Raw genomic sequence first — 17,951 nt, 5'->3', positions numbered from 1 at the left:
GTCATCGTATCCCAATTGCGCAGATCGATGCTCATGCTGTTGATCACTGGATTGTCTGGTCCAGACTCGATTATTTACAGACCGCCGCCATATAGCGGGAATATTGCTGAGTGCGGCGTAAAACTAAACTCACTCACCCACGTTACATGTCGTGTATATAAACACAAAGAAAAAAGTATCGCAACACCCAAATATATAAGCTGTCAAGAGAATTTGTTTTCATGAATAAGTATAGGTCATCTTGATTTGAAATTTATGGCATATCCTGTACTCTATACCAGTCATGATAAAATGCATGTCCAGCACGTGTCCCATCTATGGCACAAGGAAACCATGTACCCCGTCAACCGTGAAAATCATGTTTTGGAAATCTGTCACTGTATTGAGTAAAGCTTACAAGTAATTGATTCCACTGTCTAAATTAAACAATGGTTACTCGACAGCTCCGTACGAGAGAAAGATGCCGAGTTATTGGCACGAGGATTACTGGTATGTCCATGAGGCAAATTGCCAGGGATCTGGGCCGCCATCATTCAACAATAAGTCGTTTGTTAAGTAAGCATCAGCAGACAGATGACGTCAGGGACCGTCCCCGTCCGGGTAGACCTCGCTGTACGTCAGAAAAAGAACATGCAGCTCTTTTGAGACTTGTACGACGCTATCCTTTTGCACTGTTCTGAAAAGGGAGTGGTTACCTCATCGCCGCATATGCCCCAGAATCGTCTGTAATCGTCTTAGAAATGCTGGATATCGTGCCAGAAGACCTTATCTAAGGCCTCTTTTGTCACATGACCACAAAACAGCACGACTGGCATGGTGTCGAACAAGTACTCACCGGAATATTGCGTCATGGAGAAAAATCCATTGGTTTGATGTTCATGACAGATGGTAGAGAACGTGTTTGGCGACTTAAGAACATGGCATAGAAGGAACATCACGGAACAGGTTCCATTTGGCGGCGGCTCTGTCGTGACTTGGGGTTGCTTGTCATATGACTGTAAGCTGCCACTGGTAACAGTAAGAGGCAACCTTAATGGCCAACGATGCCAAACAGAGATACTGGACAGGGTTATAGTGCCTCAATTTGACAACCATCCTCTGAACACAAGGCCAGTCTTTATGGATGATAACGCCCGACCCCACCGTGTGCGTGCTGTTGTGGATTTTCTGCGTCAGGAAGCTGCCTCTACCGTACCTTGGCCATCCAGAAGCCCTGAACTCAACCCCATTGAGCATATTTGGGGCATTCTTGGACGTAAACTCCGTCAGAGGGAGCCACAAGTGCAGACTGTTGATGAATTGGAACAGACGCTACACCAGGAATTGAACAATCTTACACAGGAACAGATCAGACGATTCTTAGGTCAGTGAGGAGGAGGGTTGAACAGGTGATTCAAGCTGGAGGAGGTTACACCTGATACTGACATTTTTCAGTGTTTTGCAAACTCTTCTCCATGATGGTGACATGGCAGGAAATTGACTTGAGAATTCTGATAGACCTGTTACAGCCATAGTTGTTTGGACTCGAAATTCTCCATTTTTGGCCTCTTTTCTTTTTGTAAATCAATATAAACACATTATGATCTTTACCAAAACTTTCATTTCAACGTTTTCTCTTTGTGTCAATATTTACTTTACAAAGAACAGTGTATAGCGGACACATCAAATCAAACATCAGCAATATATTCAAATATGGCTGATGCGATACTTTTCTTTGTGTATATATAATTACCCATTTTCATCCAGTAATGAATGGGCATCCAGGATAATTTCACAATAAATCATCCCAAAAGACTGCTTGGTATGCAAACACCCAGGTAACGGAGGACATGTGAACTCACACTGGCCCAAAGACTGGAATGATGATACACAAGAGCATCAAGAGTATTCACTTGGAGAATGGAATCTGGAAGGTTATAAACGGATGGCCTATTCCAAAGAAGTTTATGAGCATCATTTTCCATGATGCCCTCCACATATTGAGGGTCAAACCATTTGTGGACCTCAAGATCAAAACCACAGCCATAGCAAAGACGGTAATGGAAACAATGAACCATGCCATTGTCGTTTAAGTTCTGCTGTTTGTGCCAAGGAAGGACATCCACTTACAAGGTTTTACACAGACAACAATTCATGTTGACATTATCTTTCAGAATCGATTGCCAGTTGGAAGTTGATGGTCCTGTTTATCAAAAAGAGAACCCTCTGTTTCACTTTTAAGTTCAGCCAAATTCATCCAGGCAAAGGAGACTAATGGATTGCTTTTCCGTTCCACACACTGCATATAATATACATGAAGCAATAATAATAATTATTGCTATAGGTTGACTTTCATCAGGAAGGTGATGACATCAATTTTAACCTGTAGCCAATTCACTGCTATTTGAAGATGCCTTGTCAATGTCTGATGTGTGTAGATAACTTGTGTCAAGCTACATGTTAATATGTACACGTGGAGTACTGTAGCTCACTTAAATTCTCTGAAACCAACATCTGGGACTTCTTCCCGACATCACAATAAATGCTCAACCGTTGACAGACAAAAACACCTGCATGGTTTTCCTTGAAATTTTATTCAAATATCAAACTGAACGATAGAATACATATTATGATGGATGGTTAACAAATAATCCTTGAGCATAGAATTTGATCATTAAAATGTAGAAAAATCTGAACACAGTGACCTCGCAAACCACCACGAACCATGAACAACATTAGGGAGGGGATGCACACAGTGGAATAGAAATGTTTCATGGTGGGCAGGTTTTTATAAACTATCACTAATTCAGTATAAAATTGCCAAGAAACACTGTAAAACTGTTACTGGAAAATGAAGTTCAAGAGATCCACTTTGGTGAACCTTCACTGGAAGTATGTGTTAAATTAACAGTTTAGAGGGGATCCACTTGTGCATTTCCCATGGACTTTTTTTGTACAAAAATGTTATAAAATAGTACGAAAAAAGTACACACCATAGCTTGAACTGTAGGCGTTTTTTCACTGAATTATTATTGCTTTTATAGAGTGATTTCATTTTTGCATATCAGCGATTCAAGTTTGAAGCAATCGGAAAACACCACAGATATATGCAATACAGGCTAATATCAACATCTGAAATGGGGAAAAAATATCAATGTAGTGGTTTAGATGACCTCATTTAAATTTCGCATTAATTCATATGCATATCTGTCGATGATGTAATCAAAAATAAATTCTACATGTTATTTAGGAAATACAAAATACAAAGAATCTAACCAAAGGGAAAGTGCTAAATTGTTTTAATTTCCTGAATAGCCTGGTTGGTAAAATATGTTTTATTCCATAACTGTCAGAATGGTGCATGTGAGTGTAAGTTAATATGCAAAAATATTTTGAGCAATGGTTTTAATTTACTGGAGAGGAAAACATGACAGTTAAACAATGAATACGAGAGAAACGAGTGGATACATACAGATAAAAACAAAGTACGTTATACAGTTCTGAAAGATTATAAAGGGTCCAACTGAACAGTGCTCCACAAGTTGTTTAAATTATGCACAACACACCATTTAAAGTAATAGTACAAGAGCTGGTTGTATGGAATACAGTCACGACATTGTTAAGACTGGGCATCGTCTAACAAAACATAAAAATGGTCTGCATGATCGACAGGCCCATTATTGTCAAAACTGGACGTCGTCTAAAAAATAAACACATTGTCTGCACAAGTGACTTGAGGCTTTGATAGGCCCATTGTTGTCAAAACCGGGCGTCGTCTAAAAAAATAAAAACATTGTCTGCTTGAGGGACTTGAGGCTTTTATAGGACCATTACAAAAGCGGACTCCACAAGGTCTTCAAAGTGTACAAATGCAGTGACTCAAACACAGACCAGTTGCATGACAAGGCAAGACGTGATCCGCTAAACCACCGCTACCTGGACTAGAGAAATCTTCAAACACAATGACATAATTAATCTTGACATAAATGTAGCACAAACAGAATCATTACATTAGCTGCTATGGTTTCTTTGATATCAGCTCATTGAACATACACTTCTAATCATAGTCCATATCTATTGCTTAGGTTGGTCCCTCAAGAAATCTTGCTACAGCTATTGAGAATAGCAACAATGCCAGTGCAACAATGGTCCCAATACTTCACGTGAAGTGTAATATTTCCCCATTGTTTATCTGAGGAAGTGTCGTTTCATTTTGTGATATACCATTATCTAAAAACTTAAAACAGGTATTAAGCAGTTTTCTCAACAATGACATTTCCATTGTTTTTTAACTTCTAGTTGAGAATCATAAAGCGAACAACAGTGTTCTCAAGGACATGACCTTCACGTTGAGTCTGACAGAGGAAGTGAGTTTAACGCCACTTTCAACAGTATTACATTGCAGGTTCCACATGCTTACCCGCTTTGATGAAACCCATGGGGACAGCGCTGACAACCCAAGAACATAATAATCCAAGTGAACCTTGAATCTGGAACCACGTGTGGAGGTGTTTGTATGCTAAAGAATGAGTGAGTATGGTTTTACGCGGCTTTTAGCAATACTCCAGCAATATCATGGCGGGGTACACCAGAAATTGGCTTCACACTTTGTACCCATGTGGGGAATCGAACCCAGTATTTGGCGTGACAAGCGAACGCTTTAATCGCTCAGCTCTAAAGAATGAAACTCAGCAAACAGTGATGCCACACATGGTGCCAAACAGAGGTTGATAGTTTGGTTTACTGATAAATCCAACTGCACAGACATTGTTGCTACTCTGTGAGAAAATTGTAGGATGAGAATCCCTGTCCTCACTATCCCCTCAGCTCAAGAGAAGCCCTAGTTCTTCAACAAACAGTGACTGTACCATGGAGCACTTCAACTGATTCAAGCATAAGTCCTGAGGATTTGAAACTTTCACCTTCAGGGTCAACAAATCTTGGATAACAGTTGCTGGGTGACACATACACTGGCTAACATAAACCGATTATTGTTTGACTTTATACAGGTAGCCATTATAACGACATAGCATCTACATGGGGCAGGTTAGTAGATCATGACAGCGCAAGTGAGCAGAGAAATTAAAGGAGCGTTACACAGTGTTTATATTAACAAGATAATATATGCATGTGATTGTAACTCATTATTATGCTTGATTCATGAAATGTCCTTCAGCAGCCTAGAAGTGAGTTACTGACTACATTCCTATTCAAAGAAACATTCCCCGTTAATATTCGTAGAGGAGTTCACTAACCCCTATAGGTACTATTGAAAGAAATACCTTCTCGAGCAAAATTTCACATCCTGTACATTAAATATAAAACTGACGATCAAAAAAACAACAATGACAGAAAATTTACAAGCTTAACGGACAACAAACTTGTACATTTATTTACAATATTTTTATAAAAGAGCAGAGAAGGGTGGTCTCCCTTGAACCTCCTCCAATGTTTGAAATGCAGGTGTTCAATTGTATTATCTATCTCTTAAGAACAAGTTGGACTTTGTATTAGTCAGTCAAATTTGTCTACACAATTTCATTTTCAATCATATTTGATCAATCACTTTTTTTTCCAGTTATATTTTGGTATCAAATTTTCTTTCTCTAAGAAAAATTAGTAGCCCTTACTGGAATGCATTAAAACCTCAAACGCAACACGAAGCATTTTACGATGTTACAGCATATATTGTTTTCATGGAGCAAATCTGAGATGCTTATGTCTTGGTTTTGGCACAAGAGCATCACAATCTGTGTTTTTACCTGGAGTACATAAATATACATACAATTAACATGCCACATATTCTACCCTGATTGATTCCTGAAGTTGAATGCTGTTAATAAGACAAACATCAATGGAAATCACGGGTTATATTGAAATAAAAAGAGGCCAAAACCTTTTCACATTTTAGTTACTATTAGGATAACAGCATGCAACCTATGCATATAGACAAATTGTCTGGACACAGAGTTGTTCCCCCTTCTTCTCAAATGAAATTATGTACTACTCCACTGACCAACCAGAATAAGGCAAGTTTGTTGCGGTCATGTTATTTCCAGTGACCTTGGCCTACATTGATGTTTTCTGATTTCCTTTTGGAAGGAACGACTGCAGAAGGTCAATGGGGAGGGGGAAAATGATCGTGGAATTCTTCTCAGCGGAGATGGTGTTTAGAGTCTGCAGGTAACGCAACTGCAGAGCAGCGGGAGATTCGGTGATGACGTCGGCAGCTTCCTTCAGAGCTCGGGAAGCCTTTTGTTCTCCTTCAGCGGCAATGACCTAAAAGAAGGAATATCAAGGTCAAATGTCAGGAGGGTGAAGGTTTTACTTCATAAGGTCAAGGTCCAATGGTAAAGAAGGTCATATTTACGCATTACATCAGTTCACTGATTACTACATATTTAGTTTCATTAAGATTTTCGGTCAAAATGAAACTAAACATAACTTATTTTCATTACACATGTTCAGAAGTGAGTTATATACTCAGCCACCATGAAAATGTATGTAAAATATCTGACAGACAACTATACACTTTATGGGAATTTTTTTGTTATTCTTAATATTCTTAAGGGCTACAACAGGTGAGAGGAAAAGGGGTGAAAGAGTTATCTACCTTGGCCCGAGCCTCACGTGCGGCTTCAGCTTCTGCTGCCATGGCTCTCTGGAGCTGGACTGGCAGTCTGACGTCCTTACTGGAAATTAGAGAGTCACAATGAAACAAACATATATGGTATTTTGTCATCAGACAGTAAAACTATTTTTTAAATAATGCAAACGAACTCCAAAACTCGTAACAAAAGCCATTGTTCTACAGTCCAGCTGTTCATACTGCAGCATGACAATAGGGAAAGTAGCTTTTCAACTTTACGTTATCAAATAAATGTGCACAAAAATAGTTCACTATTGCAGTATTACGGTGTAAATGGAGGATTTGGGGCTTTAACTGCCCGGGTCCGAGTGGTCTAACCAAGTTGTAATCTGTGAGTAATATGGCTTTACGCCAATTTTAGTAGTATTCCAGCAATATCATGGCGGGGAACACAAGAAATGGGCTTCACATATTGTACCCATGTGGGAAACGAACCCGGGTCTTCGGCGTGAAAGTGAACGCTTTAACCACTAGGCTACCCCACCGCTCCTAGCAGTCTGTGACTTCAGCTATAGTCCATGAGTCAAGCAACATTTGGATTGAACTAGTAAGGTTGGGTTATACAATACAACCACATAAAACACTAACATCTGATGTAAATTACACTGAAAGAGTGATGCAGCAGAAACAATACATTTTGGCACACACTCCCATGTCTGGTTTCACACCAGTTTCCCACAAGCAACTAATCAAACATCTGATCCATTAAAACAGCTGCTTTCTAATACACAACTCAACAGTTGATAGTGTAGGCCCTGAAAGTGTTTGATTGGCTGCTTGGAGACGGTGTCATACAATGGTATCCCATACTCATATGCAACTGGAGCATGTTCAAGTACACAATCTACTGTTACCTAGTGACATAATAGCAGGAAATAGCCCATAATCACTCTCAATTATTGGGTAAAATAATGTGTTTAACAGACTTGGTCATGAACTGTAAATCAGAACCCTCAATTACACTTGACACTTTTAGAGGCCCAGGCCATTATCATCGCATGAGAATATGAGGTCAATTTAATACACCTTAGAAAGACTGAGTGACTGAGTGAGTTTGGTTTTACGCCGCTGTGAGCAATATTCCAGCAACATCACGGCGGGGGACACCAGAAATGGGCTTCACACATTGTACCCATGTGGGGATTCGAACCAGGGTCTTCGGCATGACGAGCCAACACTTTAACCACTAGGCTACCCCACCGCCCCACCTTAGAAAGAGTTTGTATTGAGTTCAACAGTTGTTTGCAATCAGCGTATCCTTGGAAACCAGCATCCTGATCTACAAAGCGTTCGTAACGTGTCGTAACCCTATAGTTTCTCATAGACTTACAAATGTCATGCCCTATGAACACTTTGTGGATGGGGACCCAGATTCACAGTGCTGCAATAGGTGTCTGCACCTTGTCATGGTCAAGGTCGACCATGTTACTTACACTTCTACTCGCTCCACCTTCACACCCCATGGGTCTGTAGCTTCATCTAGGGAACTCTAGGGGATGAAAACATATCTAAATTGAGTAAAGCATACATCAAGCTGTCACTGCCAACACAAGCAATAACACAGGAGGTACCCATCTGACGCTCCTTCACAATGGATGTCTGATTTGCAGGTTTCCGCATTTCCAATAATACCAATATTTGAAATTAACAAGTTTAATATCACCAAATACCTTCAATATTATCTTAAAACAAAGGTATATAGGAATGTGATCTGAGACACAATGTCATGGGATTCTAAATTCCTTCTAACTTTTAAGATTAAAAATTTTCTTCAATTTTTAAGTAGTACTTATTTCATTACTTTCATAAATTTCCAAAAGAATGTTGAAACAGGAAAAAACACCATCAAAACGTTTTGACAGTACTTCTGCCATATCTTTTTGATTGCAGATTGTTTTCAGTTGTACCCATACCTGCATGAGGTGACTGATTGACTCCCTCTCTGACAAAATCTCGCTCAGATTCTTGGTTCCGAGGACATTCCTGAGCGTAGTTGCTGCCAACAGTCTGGTGGAGCGGTTGGAGTCCTCCACGTTGGTGATGGACATGGTGGCATTCTGGACCCGGTAGTAGACAACGGCATCCACTGCTACCGTAACAGAGTCGCGGGTCAACACCTACCAGGAAACAGAGCGGAGCCATGTTAACATTGTCAACATTAAACATATTGTCTGTAAATCACAAACAGAAATACACTGTACTTGAGACAGTAGAACACTGCGATGTAACCAGTCCATTAGAGATGGGGCAGTGGGGTAACCTAGTAGTTACGCGTTTGCTCGTCATGCAGAAGGCCCGGGTTTGATTCCCCACATGGGCACAAAGTGTGAAGCCCATTTCTGGTGTACCCTACCGTGATATTTCTGGAATATTGCTCAAATCTCCGTAAAACCCATCTCACTCGCCCATGAGAGCTGAAATTATTGTGAGTTGGTTTAAGTATAATTTTTAATGTGTAGTAAAATATCCATGACTATTAATGTCTGTTAGTTAGAGTGTTGCTCTCAGCAATATGGCAGCATTATGATTGCAGTCAAAAAATACCACTGATTATCTCATACACATGACTCCAATTACTGGCCAATTAGCACTGGTAGTTGAAGGTCAGTTCCAATGCAGATCTTCATGAGGTATTATCGGTACTAACACTACATGTATTGCAGGTCCTAAGAGCAAACACAGACATCAATCGCTGTAGGTGGTAAACTAGTGTTCTTTACCCAGTCAATTATGACTTCAGTATCTTGGCTTCACACACTGTACCCATGTGGGGACTCGAACCCGAACCTTTGGCATGACGAGCGAACGCTTTAACCGCTAGGCTACCCCACCACCCTATTGCTATTTGAAGTAAAACATCCCTGATTATTAACTAGGGTTTGAAATACCCTGTATATTTGCGTGCCATGGCACGGTAAATATTGAAATGGCACAGATAAAACATGTTTTCTGTGCTCTTATGGCACGCCTAATGTTTTAGAGACATAGGTCACCTTTAGTCATTTAATCCCCAAAACACTTATGCAAATGACAAACAAGCAAAAAAAGTTACTGACTTTTTTGCCCAGGAAATCACTGGAATTATGATGGATAATGTATTCTAAAAACATGTGAAAACACTTGATTTCTGAAAGGCACATCTAAAATATTTGTCTAGTACTTTAAGGCACACTTATAATAAATAGAGAATCTCACCTGAGTGTCTTTTGATATCAAATATATCACCACGAGTTGATAAAGTTACAAATATCCGGGGCTTGCTGAGGATATTTTTACTTTTACCAACGAGTGTTGATATATTTGATATCAAAAGACACTTGGTGAGATTCTATTTATCATCAAAAATCATTCTTCATTAGTATTCAATGAAATATGTACATCTCCGAGCACGGTACTGCCATTAGACTTGCAGTGCAGCTATGTCATAGCATTGTGACATCATCAAGGTCATAACGTCATAGCATTGTCAGGGCATTGTGCAAAATCCACTGTCAAAACGATATCTCCTAGGAGATATATAGAGAATACTACACGAGGTCTCATTACATACGAATTATACGAAACGAGTGTCCTTCCTATGGTATCTGACCGAGCGAAAGCGAGGTCAGATAACATAGGAAGGTCACGGGTTTCAGATAATTCGTATGTAATGAGACCGAAAGTGTGGTATTTTATTTATTACCCACGCCTTACATGCATTTAAATTGACAAAATAGCGTATTTTTTTGTTATGTTTTTGGTTTCAAACCCAAAACCGGTTTCATAAAGAGGTTGCGGAAGAGTTTTGTACTGTAGTACAATATTTGCATGACGTCACACTAATGACGTCACTACCATGGTAACCGACGTCACGATGCATGTCAGTTGTCATCGCCTCGTACAGCCTCCTACAGTAAACTACTCCGTAGCACCTCGTTTCTTGGTTTCCAGTTGCTTCATTCTGCTAACATCACTGGTGGAAACATTGCGTTTATGTTTTTCGACAGATATAATGTCTCAGTTCGACTCACAATGAAACAGCGACACGGCAACGTTCGCAATGTTTACATTCCCACAATGCATTTAAGTTGTAGAATGAATGCATTCACGTGTTTGTTATGAATGAAAAATTAGTTACGTCAGAATGTGACCTAATTGAGAGGTCATCGGTTATCTAATCAAATCGTTAGAATTTCAGGTCAAGTCGTTACGACACAGGTCAACGCGATACGACACTCGTGTGACGTACGAGATTAATATGCAACTACCCATACGTTGACCACGTGGGTAATAAAGTTTGATCTCACACAAGCAAGATCTCCTGTGGAACACAGTTTTGGATGATAAACAGTATTTCTATCCCTGTTAATCAATGAGAACTTGATGAAACCTCATCCAATTTTTTTTGCATCTTTGTTGTCAGTGCCGAATTTTCCAGATCTATGACTGTGTTCTGTAAATAATTACAACCAGACAATCCAGTGATTGCTGTCATGTGCATCCATCTACACAATGACATGCATCAACCAAGTCAGCGAGCCTGGATTCCTATTCCATTTCATCAAATTTGAAACCAATACACATCTGAATCTAATATACGCTTCGCAGTGATGACACTTTGAAATGGTTACATATTTTGGACAATGAAGAAGGTCTTTGGGGACATGGAATTATTCTGTCTGCCCATTACTGTAGTGTACTTGGCATGGTTTAGAATGATTGGTATGCAGGTTATTGGGACTGACGCCAGGCTTCATTGTACTGTCACGTCAAGGGACCAGCACACACTGCGCAGGAGCAAGGGCACATTAATACCAGTGGATAATAGCACCAGCTTTTACAATGCTAGTCAATGCCGACACCAGGAGACAGTGTCACAAGTTAACATACAACCTCACAATAGATGACAATGCTAGTAGATCACTGCACAAACTTTCACGATGCCAGTCGAAAATAACACCAGTAAAAGACAATACCAGAGATATTTCCAATCAAAGATACAGGCATGAGAATAGCCAATTTCAATTTTGGAGGAAATTTTTGTGTGATATCGACCACCTAAAATGTTAATGCAGATTTATGCTGATCTCAACAACTTGATATGTAAATCCCGGAAATCTGCAAATCCTGGAAAATTCTCATGCCTGAAGATAATACCTGTGGATGATAATACCAGGACACGACCCCAAATGTTTTAATATTACCAGCTGATGATAATACCAGTAGATGATAAGCACACACTTTCATAATACCAGTAAGTCAATACCAGTCAGAGGTGCTGTCAGTCAATGATAAAACCTGTGGATAATACCAGCACAACCCCAAATGTTTTAATATTACCAGCTGATGATAATACCAGTAGATGATAAGCACACACTTTCATAATACCAGTAAGTCAATACCAGTCAGAGGTGCTGTCAGTCAATGATAAAACCTGTGGATAATACCAGCACAACCCCAAATGTTTTAATATTACCAGCTGATGATAATACCAGTAGATGATAAGCACACACTTTCATAATACCAGTAAGTCAATACCAGTCAGAGGTGCTCTCAGTCAATGATAAAACCTGTGGATAAATACCAGCACACAACCCAAATGTTTTAATATTACCAGCTGATGATAATACAATGATTACACCAATAGATGAGTGCACAAGCATTAATACCAGTTAATGATTATACAGTTAATGATAATACCAGTAGATAACTGTACAAGCTAATACCAGTTGATAACAATGCTTGCTGAATATAATGCCAGTTGCTGATAATACAGTGAATGATACAGTCAATGATAATACCAGTCAGTGATGATACCTGTCAGTGATGATACCTGTCAGTGATGATACCTGTCAGTGATGATACCTGTCTCTCAAAACTGATTCCACCACACTCACCTCTTGGGGTGGCACATCGAAGGACACTGTTCTCAGATCAACCTTGGTGTACGAGTCCATGCATGGGATGATGAAAAACAAACCTGATCAACAGAACATGACATCATTATAATCATCATCACTAGTGGTGGGGTAACTTGGTGGTTAAAGCGTTTACTCATCATGACGAGGATCCAGGTTCGATTCTCCATATGGGTAGAATGTGTGAAGCCCATTTCTGGTGTCCCTCGCCGTGATATAGCTAGAATATTGCTAAAAGCGGCGTAAAACCAAACTCACTCACTCACTCATCATCTATACATTCAGCTTCAGGACTGATACTAGAGTGATATTCCTGAAAAGCTAACACCATATCCTGCTGCGTCGCTTTTATCAATATTCCAGCAATATGACTGGGAACACCAGAAAAGAGCTTCACACATTGTACCCATGAGGGGAATCAAATACGGGTCTGACATGTGATGAGCAAACGTTTTAAGCACTAAGCTACCCCACAGTCCTGGTCTTAGGATCAGAAAGTGAACAGATGTTCAACTATTGGGTCCACTGGGTGATCAAATGGTTGGCTTCAGAGTGATCAAATGGTTGACTGACTTGACTGAGTGAGTTTAGTTTTACGCCGCTTTTAGCAATATTCCAGCAATATCACGGCAGGGGACACCAGAAATGGGTTTTACATTGTGCCCATGTGGGGAATCGGACCCGGATCTTCGGCGTGACGAGCCAACGCTTTAACCACTAGGCTACCCCGCCGCCCCTCAAATGGTTGACATTAGGGTGATCAAATGGTTGGCTTATTGTTGGTTGTTGGTGATCTCAAAATGTTGGCTAAAGGGTGATCAAAAGTTTCAAAATATGCATTTGACTGAATTACAATCAAATCAATCAAATGATTCTCTTTAAGGTGATCAAATAGTGGGATGATAGAGATGGAATCAAATATTTGGTATCAAGGTGAGAATCATGGGTTCTGGAGTGATTAATGGTTCATTCTCTGGTTATCAAATGTTCAGTTTCAGTCGATTGCTTTTGGTCAAACAATCAGATGTCCCTACCTGGCCCCTTGGCTCCTCCCGTCACCAGACGACCTAGTCGGAATATAACGGCCCTCTCATATTCTTGCACCACCTGAAACACAGACAACACATCAAAATGATTTTTTTGAGAAATATACCTTTAGCTAATGACCTGAAAATAATAATTGAGATACAAGGCTATTATCATTATGTAATGTAAATTTTTGATTAAAATTTATATTTTATACTTATCCTGACTCATGAGGTAAGCAATTAAGCATGAGTCAGGATAAGGAAAAATATGTAATTTTTTGATTAAAATTGATATTTTATACTTATCCTGACTCATGCTTAATTGCTTACCTCATGAGTCAGGATAAGGAAAAATTTGATATTATCCACAATATGCAGATAGATAATCAGAGCTCAGTAATCAATCAATAATCGATTGTAATCGTAAACCGAACCACAAGACTCATGTGGGCAACAACGGGACACTATCACTTAGTACACATGAAACAGTCATTGATTAATACAACAATCAAGACGATCATGGATACTTGAGACACTCACACGTCTCTGTTGCCTACATTGCAGTTTTATGAGTTAGGAAACTGTATCACTTGTATATGTCTTGATTTAACAAACATAACAAAAATATGAAACATACTTTCCAAAGTATTATTTGATTTTTTTTAATTATGAATAGTGATTAGTCTCCAGACCCCATCGATAATCGCTGATGCAAGCAACACTGATTTGACTGATTATTTGATCATTAGATCCAGCACAAGAATTAGTATACATAAGTTTCAACTAATGTATTCAGATAATCTGTTGATATCACATTTTGGTGGCACTCATAGTAAATGTATTTGCTTAGTGTAATTAGATCAATAAACTTTTCTATTTATGAGTTGGGTGACGTCATAAACATATCTCTTCTTGAAGAATAAACATTTCCCAAACAATGATTGATTGTTCCCTATAGGTTACAACTGCTGAAATAAGTAATGTCAATACCGAGTAAACAGACATTGTATATATTGGGACCAATGTCTACAGAAAGTATGGACACACGAGATTTGCGACTGATCATCAGGCTAATTAGCTCTAATTGGTAAGACCTGCCACTGACGTGATGTCCCGGGTAAATTTACACTGGAGGTAGGTGACACCTGATAACTGTCACTAGTGTACAATTACATCATGAACAAATACATTATAACAAACAAGTGATCATTTCCCTGCCTGTGACGTCAACAGGAAGAGTTTCATAATTTCCCCATTTTTCATACAACGAAATGTTACCTTTGTTGTTGCCAATTATCTGTACATTATTCTTTTTCATTAAGAAGGACAAAATATCTTTATCTGAATTATGAAGGCTTTGTTCTCTCCCATGATCAGCTTGGGGGTGCTTGGAATTGTCTACATATGATCAGCTTGAGGGTGTTTGGACCTGTCTACATATGATCAGCTTGAGGGTGCTTGGACCTGTCTACATATGATCAGCTTGAGGGTGCTTGGACCTGTCTACATATGATCAGCTTGGGTGCTCAGACTAGGGCTGGGACGGGTACTCAGGTACTCGAATCCGGGTCGGTTACACCTGGAATCGAGTCCTATTTCTAGGAATCGAGTACCCGGAAAGGGAAAGAACTCTGTAATAACAAGGGCAGATAATAACTTGTCTTTTTCATAATTGACGTAACACACATTTACATCATTGGTATTGTCCAATTAATGAAGGTTATTATTAACGACTGTAATTTATCTACACATGAGCGGCGGGAACGAAAGGTTCTGTGAATGTAAGTAATGCTGTTACTCTTTATGTTGGTTAAATAGACGTAAATTAAATAGCCTAAGATCTGTTTTAATGTCTTATTGCCATCCTTTCAAGTTTCTATAATAATCTCTGTCAACTCGTGATAGAATATTCAGACAGTTGACAGCAGCGCTGTATTCCTTACATTTCCGGGTACTCGATTCCGATTCAGGTAAGCACATGCGGGTACTCGATTCCATTTCTTCCTACCCGTCCCAGCCCTAGCTCAGACCTGTTTGGACCTGTCTACATATGATCAGCTTGAGGGTGCTTGGACCTGTCTACATATGATTAGCTTGAGGGTGCTTGGACCTGTCTACATATGATCAGCTTGAGGGTGCTTGGACCTGTCTACATATGATCAGCTTGAGGGTGCTTGGACCTGTCTACATATGATCAGCTTGAGGGTGCATGGACCTGTCTACATATGATCAGCTTGAGGGTGCACGACCCCTGTGTACATATGATCAGCTTGAGGGTGCATGGACCTGTCTGCATATGATCAGCTTGGGTGCTTGGACCTGTCTACATATGATCAGCCTGATGTGTTTGGACCCTGTCTACATATGATCAGCTTCAGGTGCTTGGACCTGTCTACACATGATCAGTTTCAGGTGCTTGGACCTGTCTACATATGATCAGTTTCTGGTGCTTGGACCTGTCTATATATGATCAGTTTCAGGTGCTCGGACCTGTCTACATATGATCAGCCTGATGTGTTTGGACCCTGTCTACATATGATCAGCTTCAGGTGCTTGGACCTGTCTACATATGATCAGTTTCAGGTGCTTGGACCTGTCTACATATGATCAGCTCCAGGTGCTTGGACCTGTCTACATATGATCAGCTTCAGGTGCTTGGATCTGTCTACATATGATCAGTTTCAGGTGCTTGGACCTGTCTACATATGATCAGCTCAAGGTGCTTGGACCTGTCTACATATGATCAGTTTCAGGTGCTTGGACCTGTCTACACATGATCAGTTTCAGGTGCTTGGACCTGTCTACATATGATCAGCTTCAGGTGCATGGACCTGTCTACACATGATCAGTTTCAGGTGCTTGGACCTGTCTACACATGATCAGTTTCAGGTGCTTGGACCTGTCTACATATGATCAGCTTGATGATGTCAGGTGCTTGGACCTGTCTACATATGATCAGCTCCAGGTGCTTGGACCTGTCTACACATGATCAGTTTCAGGTGCTTGGATCTGTCTACATATGATCAGCTTCAGGTGCATGGACCTGTCTACACATGATCAGTTTCAGGTGCTTGGACCTGTCTACACATGATCAGTTTCAGGTGCTTGGACCTGTCTACATATGATCAGTTTCAGGTGCTTGGACCTGTCTACATATGATCAGCTTCAGGTGCATGGACCTGTCTACACATGATCAGTTTCAGGTGCTTGGATCTGTCTACATATGATCAGCTTCAGGTGCTTGGACCTGTCTACATATGATCAGTTTCAGGTGCTTGGACCTGTCTACACATGATCAGTTTCAGGTGCTTGGACCTGTCTACACATGATCAGTTTCAGGTGCTTGGACCTGTCTACATATGATCAGCTTCAGGTGCTTGGACCTGTCTACATATGATCAGCTTCAGATGATCAGTTTCAGGTGCTTGGACAAAAGCCTGATTAGGTTAAAATGATATTCCCATTAAGAGATAATGGTGTTCCTTTAGTCAGTGGAACATAAATTTGGTATTGACAATGTGTATTGTAGATTCAGATGTCACTACAAATGTAGAAAACCTGGCATATTCGTAAATGTCACCCTGGATTTCCTTCCCTCAGGGCCCCAATTAGAATCATAGATATTAGAAACAGAAGTAGAAGTCGGCACATAAAGAAAAGGCATTGGAAACAGATCTGGTTAACCACACAAGCAGGGGGAAAGAACTGCTAATTATATCAGATGTGAAACACTACAGCGAAAATATCCACCATTACATTAGATTAGATGTTCCAGACAACTACTGAAACTGTGCAACCCATCTGCCCAACACATGAAATTGTCTTAATGTCTTCTTTCGACTCATTAACTCAAATTACTGACAAAATTTTGAACATAAAACCATGGAAACATTCTGTCCATTAAATTCTAAAAACTGCAAATCCAAGCTAGGGAAAAGGAGAGTATCTAGATTGCCCGTTCCATTACTGGACAAAGAGACATGTACAATGTATAAGGAATCAATGGCCAAAAACTCTGTCATCTAACAAATGCCAGCACTATCACCTCAATGCTCCTCACAAACCACCAAACTAGGATGCATAGTGTATGTACTAGCGTCCTACAGACTGCTCGCCTAATACAGATCAATTATTCCGTTGACCTTTGCCAATACACCTTATCAGACTTACTGAAGCGGAATATTCCGGAGTATTACAGGACTCAGTCATCACTGCACCAGAGTTAACTATAAATAGAACTTGGTGTTCAAACTATAGCAATTTGCCCGCCGATCCTACTGATTGAAGAGAGTTTGTACAAGATTCAGTTTGTCTGGCCACTGACATGGTAAACTATCAACAGGAACACAGATAAAGAGGAAATTATGTTTCATACATCTTGCTGACAAAATCGTTAAA

At 39.9% G+C, this 17,951-nt stretch overlaps 1 protein-coding gene across 4 annotated transcripts in view; it reads right to left on the bottom strand.

Annotated features, from left to right (window-relative positions):
• Positions 1-2,554: 2,554 nt before the first annotated feature.
• The window catches only part of LOC124269829 (band 7 protein AGAP004871-like), an 86,505-nt gene continuing 71,108 nt past the window's right edge, over positions 2,555-17,951 (bottom strand). For all 4 annotated transcript variants that reach the window (XM_046704866.1, XM_046704867.1, XM_046704868.1 and 1 more), the window contains 6 exons: positions 13,560-13,632; positions 12,505-12,587; positions 8,542-8,745; positions 8,062-8,117; positions 6,593-6,671; positions 2,555-6,258 (listed from right to left, as the gene is read on the bottom strand). In XM_046704866.1, coding sequence (XP_046560822.1) covers positions 6,049-6,258; positions 6,593-6,671; positions 8,062-8,117; positions 8,542-8,745; positions 12,505-12,587; positions 13,560-13,632 — 705 coding nt within the window. In that variant the 3' untranslated portion in view covers positions 2,555-6,048. The remainder of the gene's footprint in view (positions 6,259-6,592; positions 6,672-8,061; positions 8,118-8,541; positions 8,746-12,504; positions 12,588-13,559; positions 13,633-17,951) is intronic.

The sequence above is a fragment of the Haliotis rubra genome, unplaced genomic scaffold (genome assembly GCF_003918875.1).
Source record: "Haliotis rubra isolate DU_JTF1 unplaced genomic scaffold, ASM391887v1 Scf148, whole genome shotgun sequence".
NCBI classification, from domain to species: domain Eukaryota; kingdom Metazoa; phylum Mollusca; class Gastropoda; order Lepetellida; family Haliotidae; genus Haliotis; species Haliotis rubra.
Note: the sequence above shows the minus strand (reverse complement) of the source record. Positions and strands in the feature narration are given on the sequence as shown.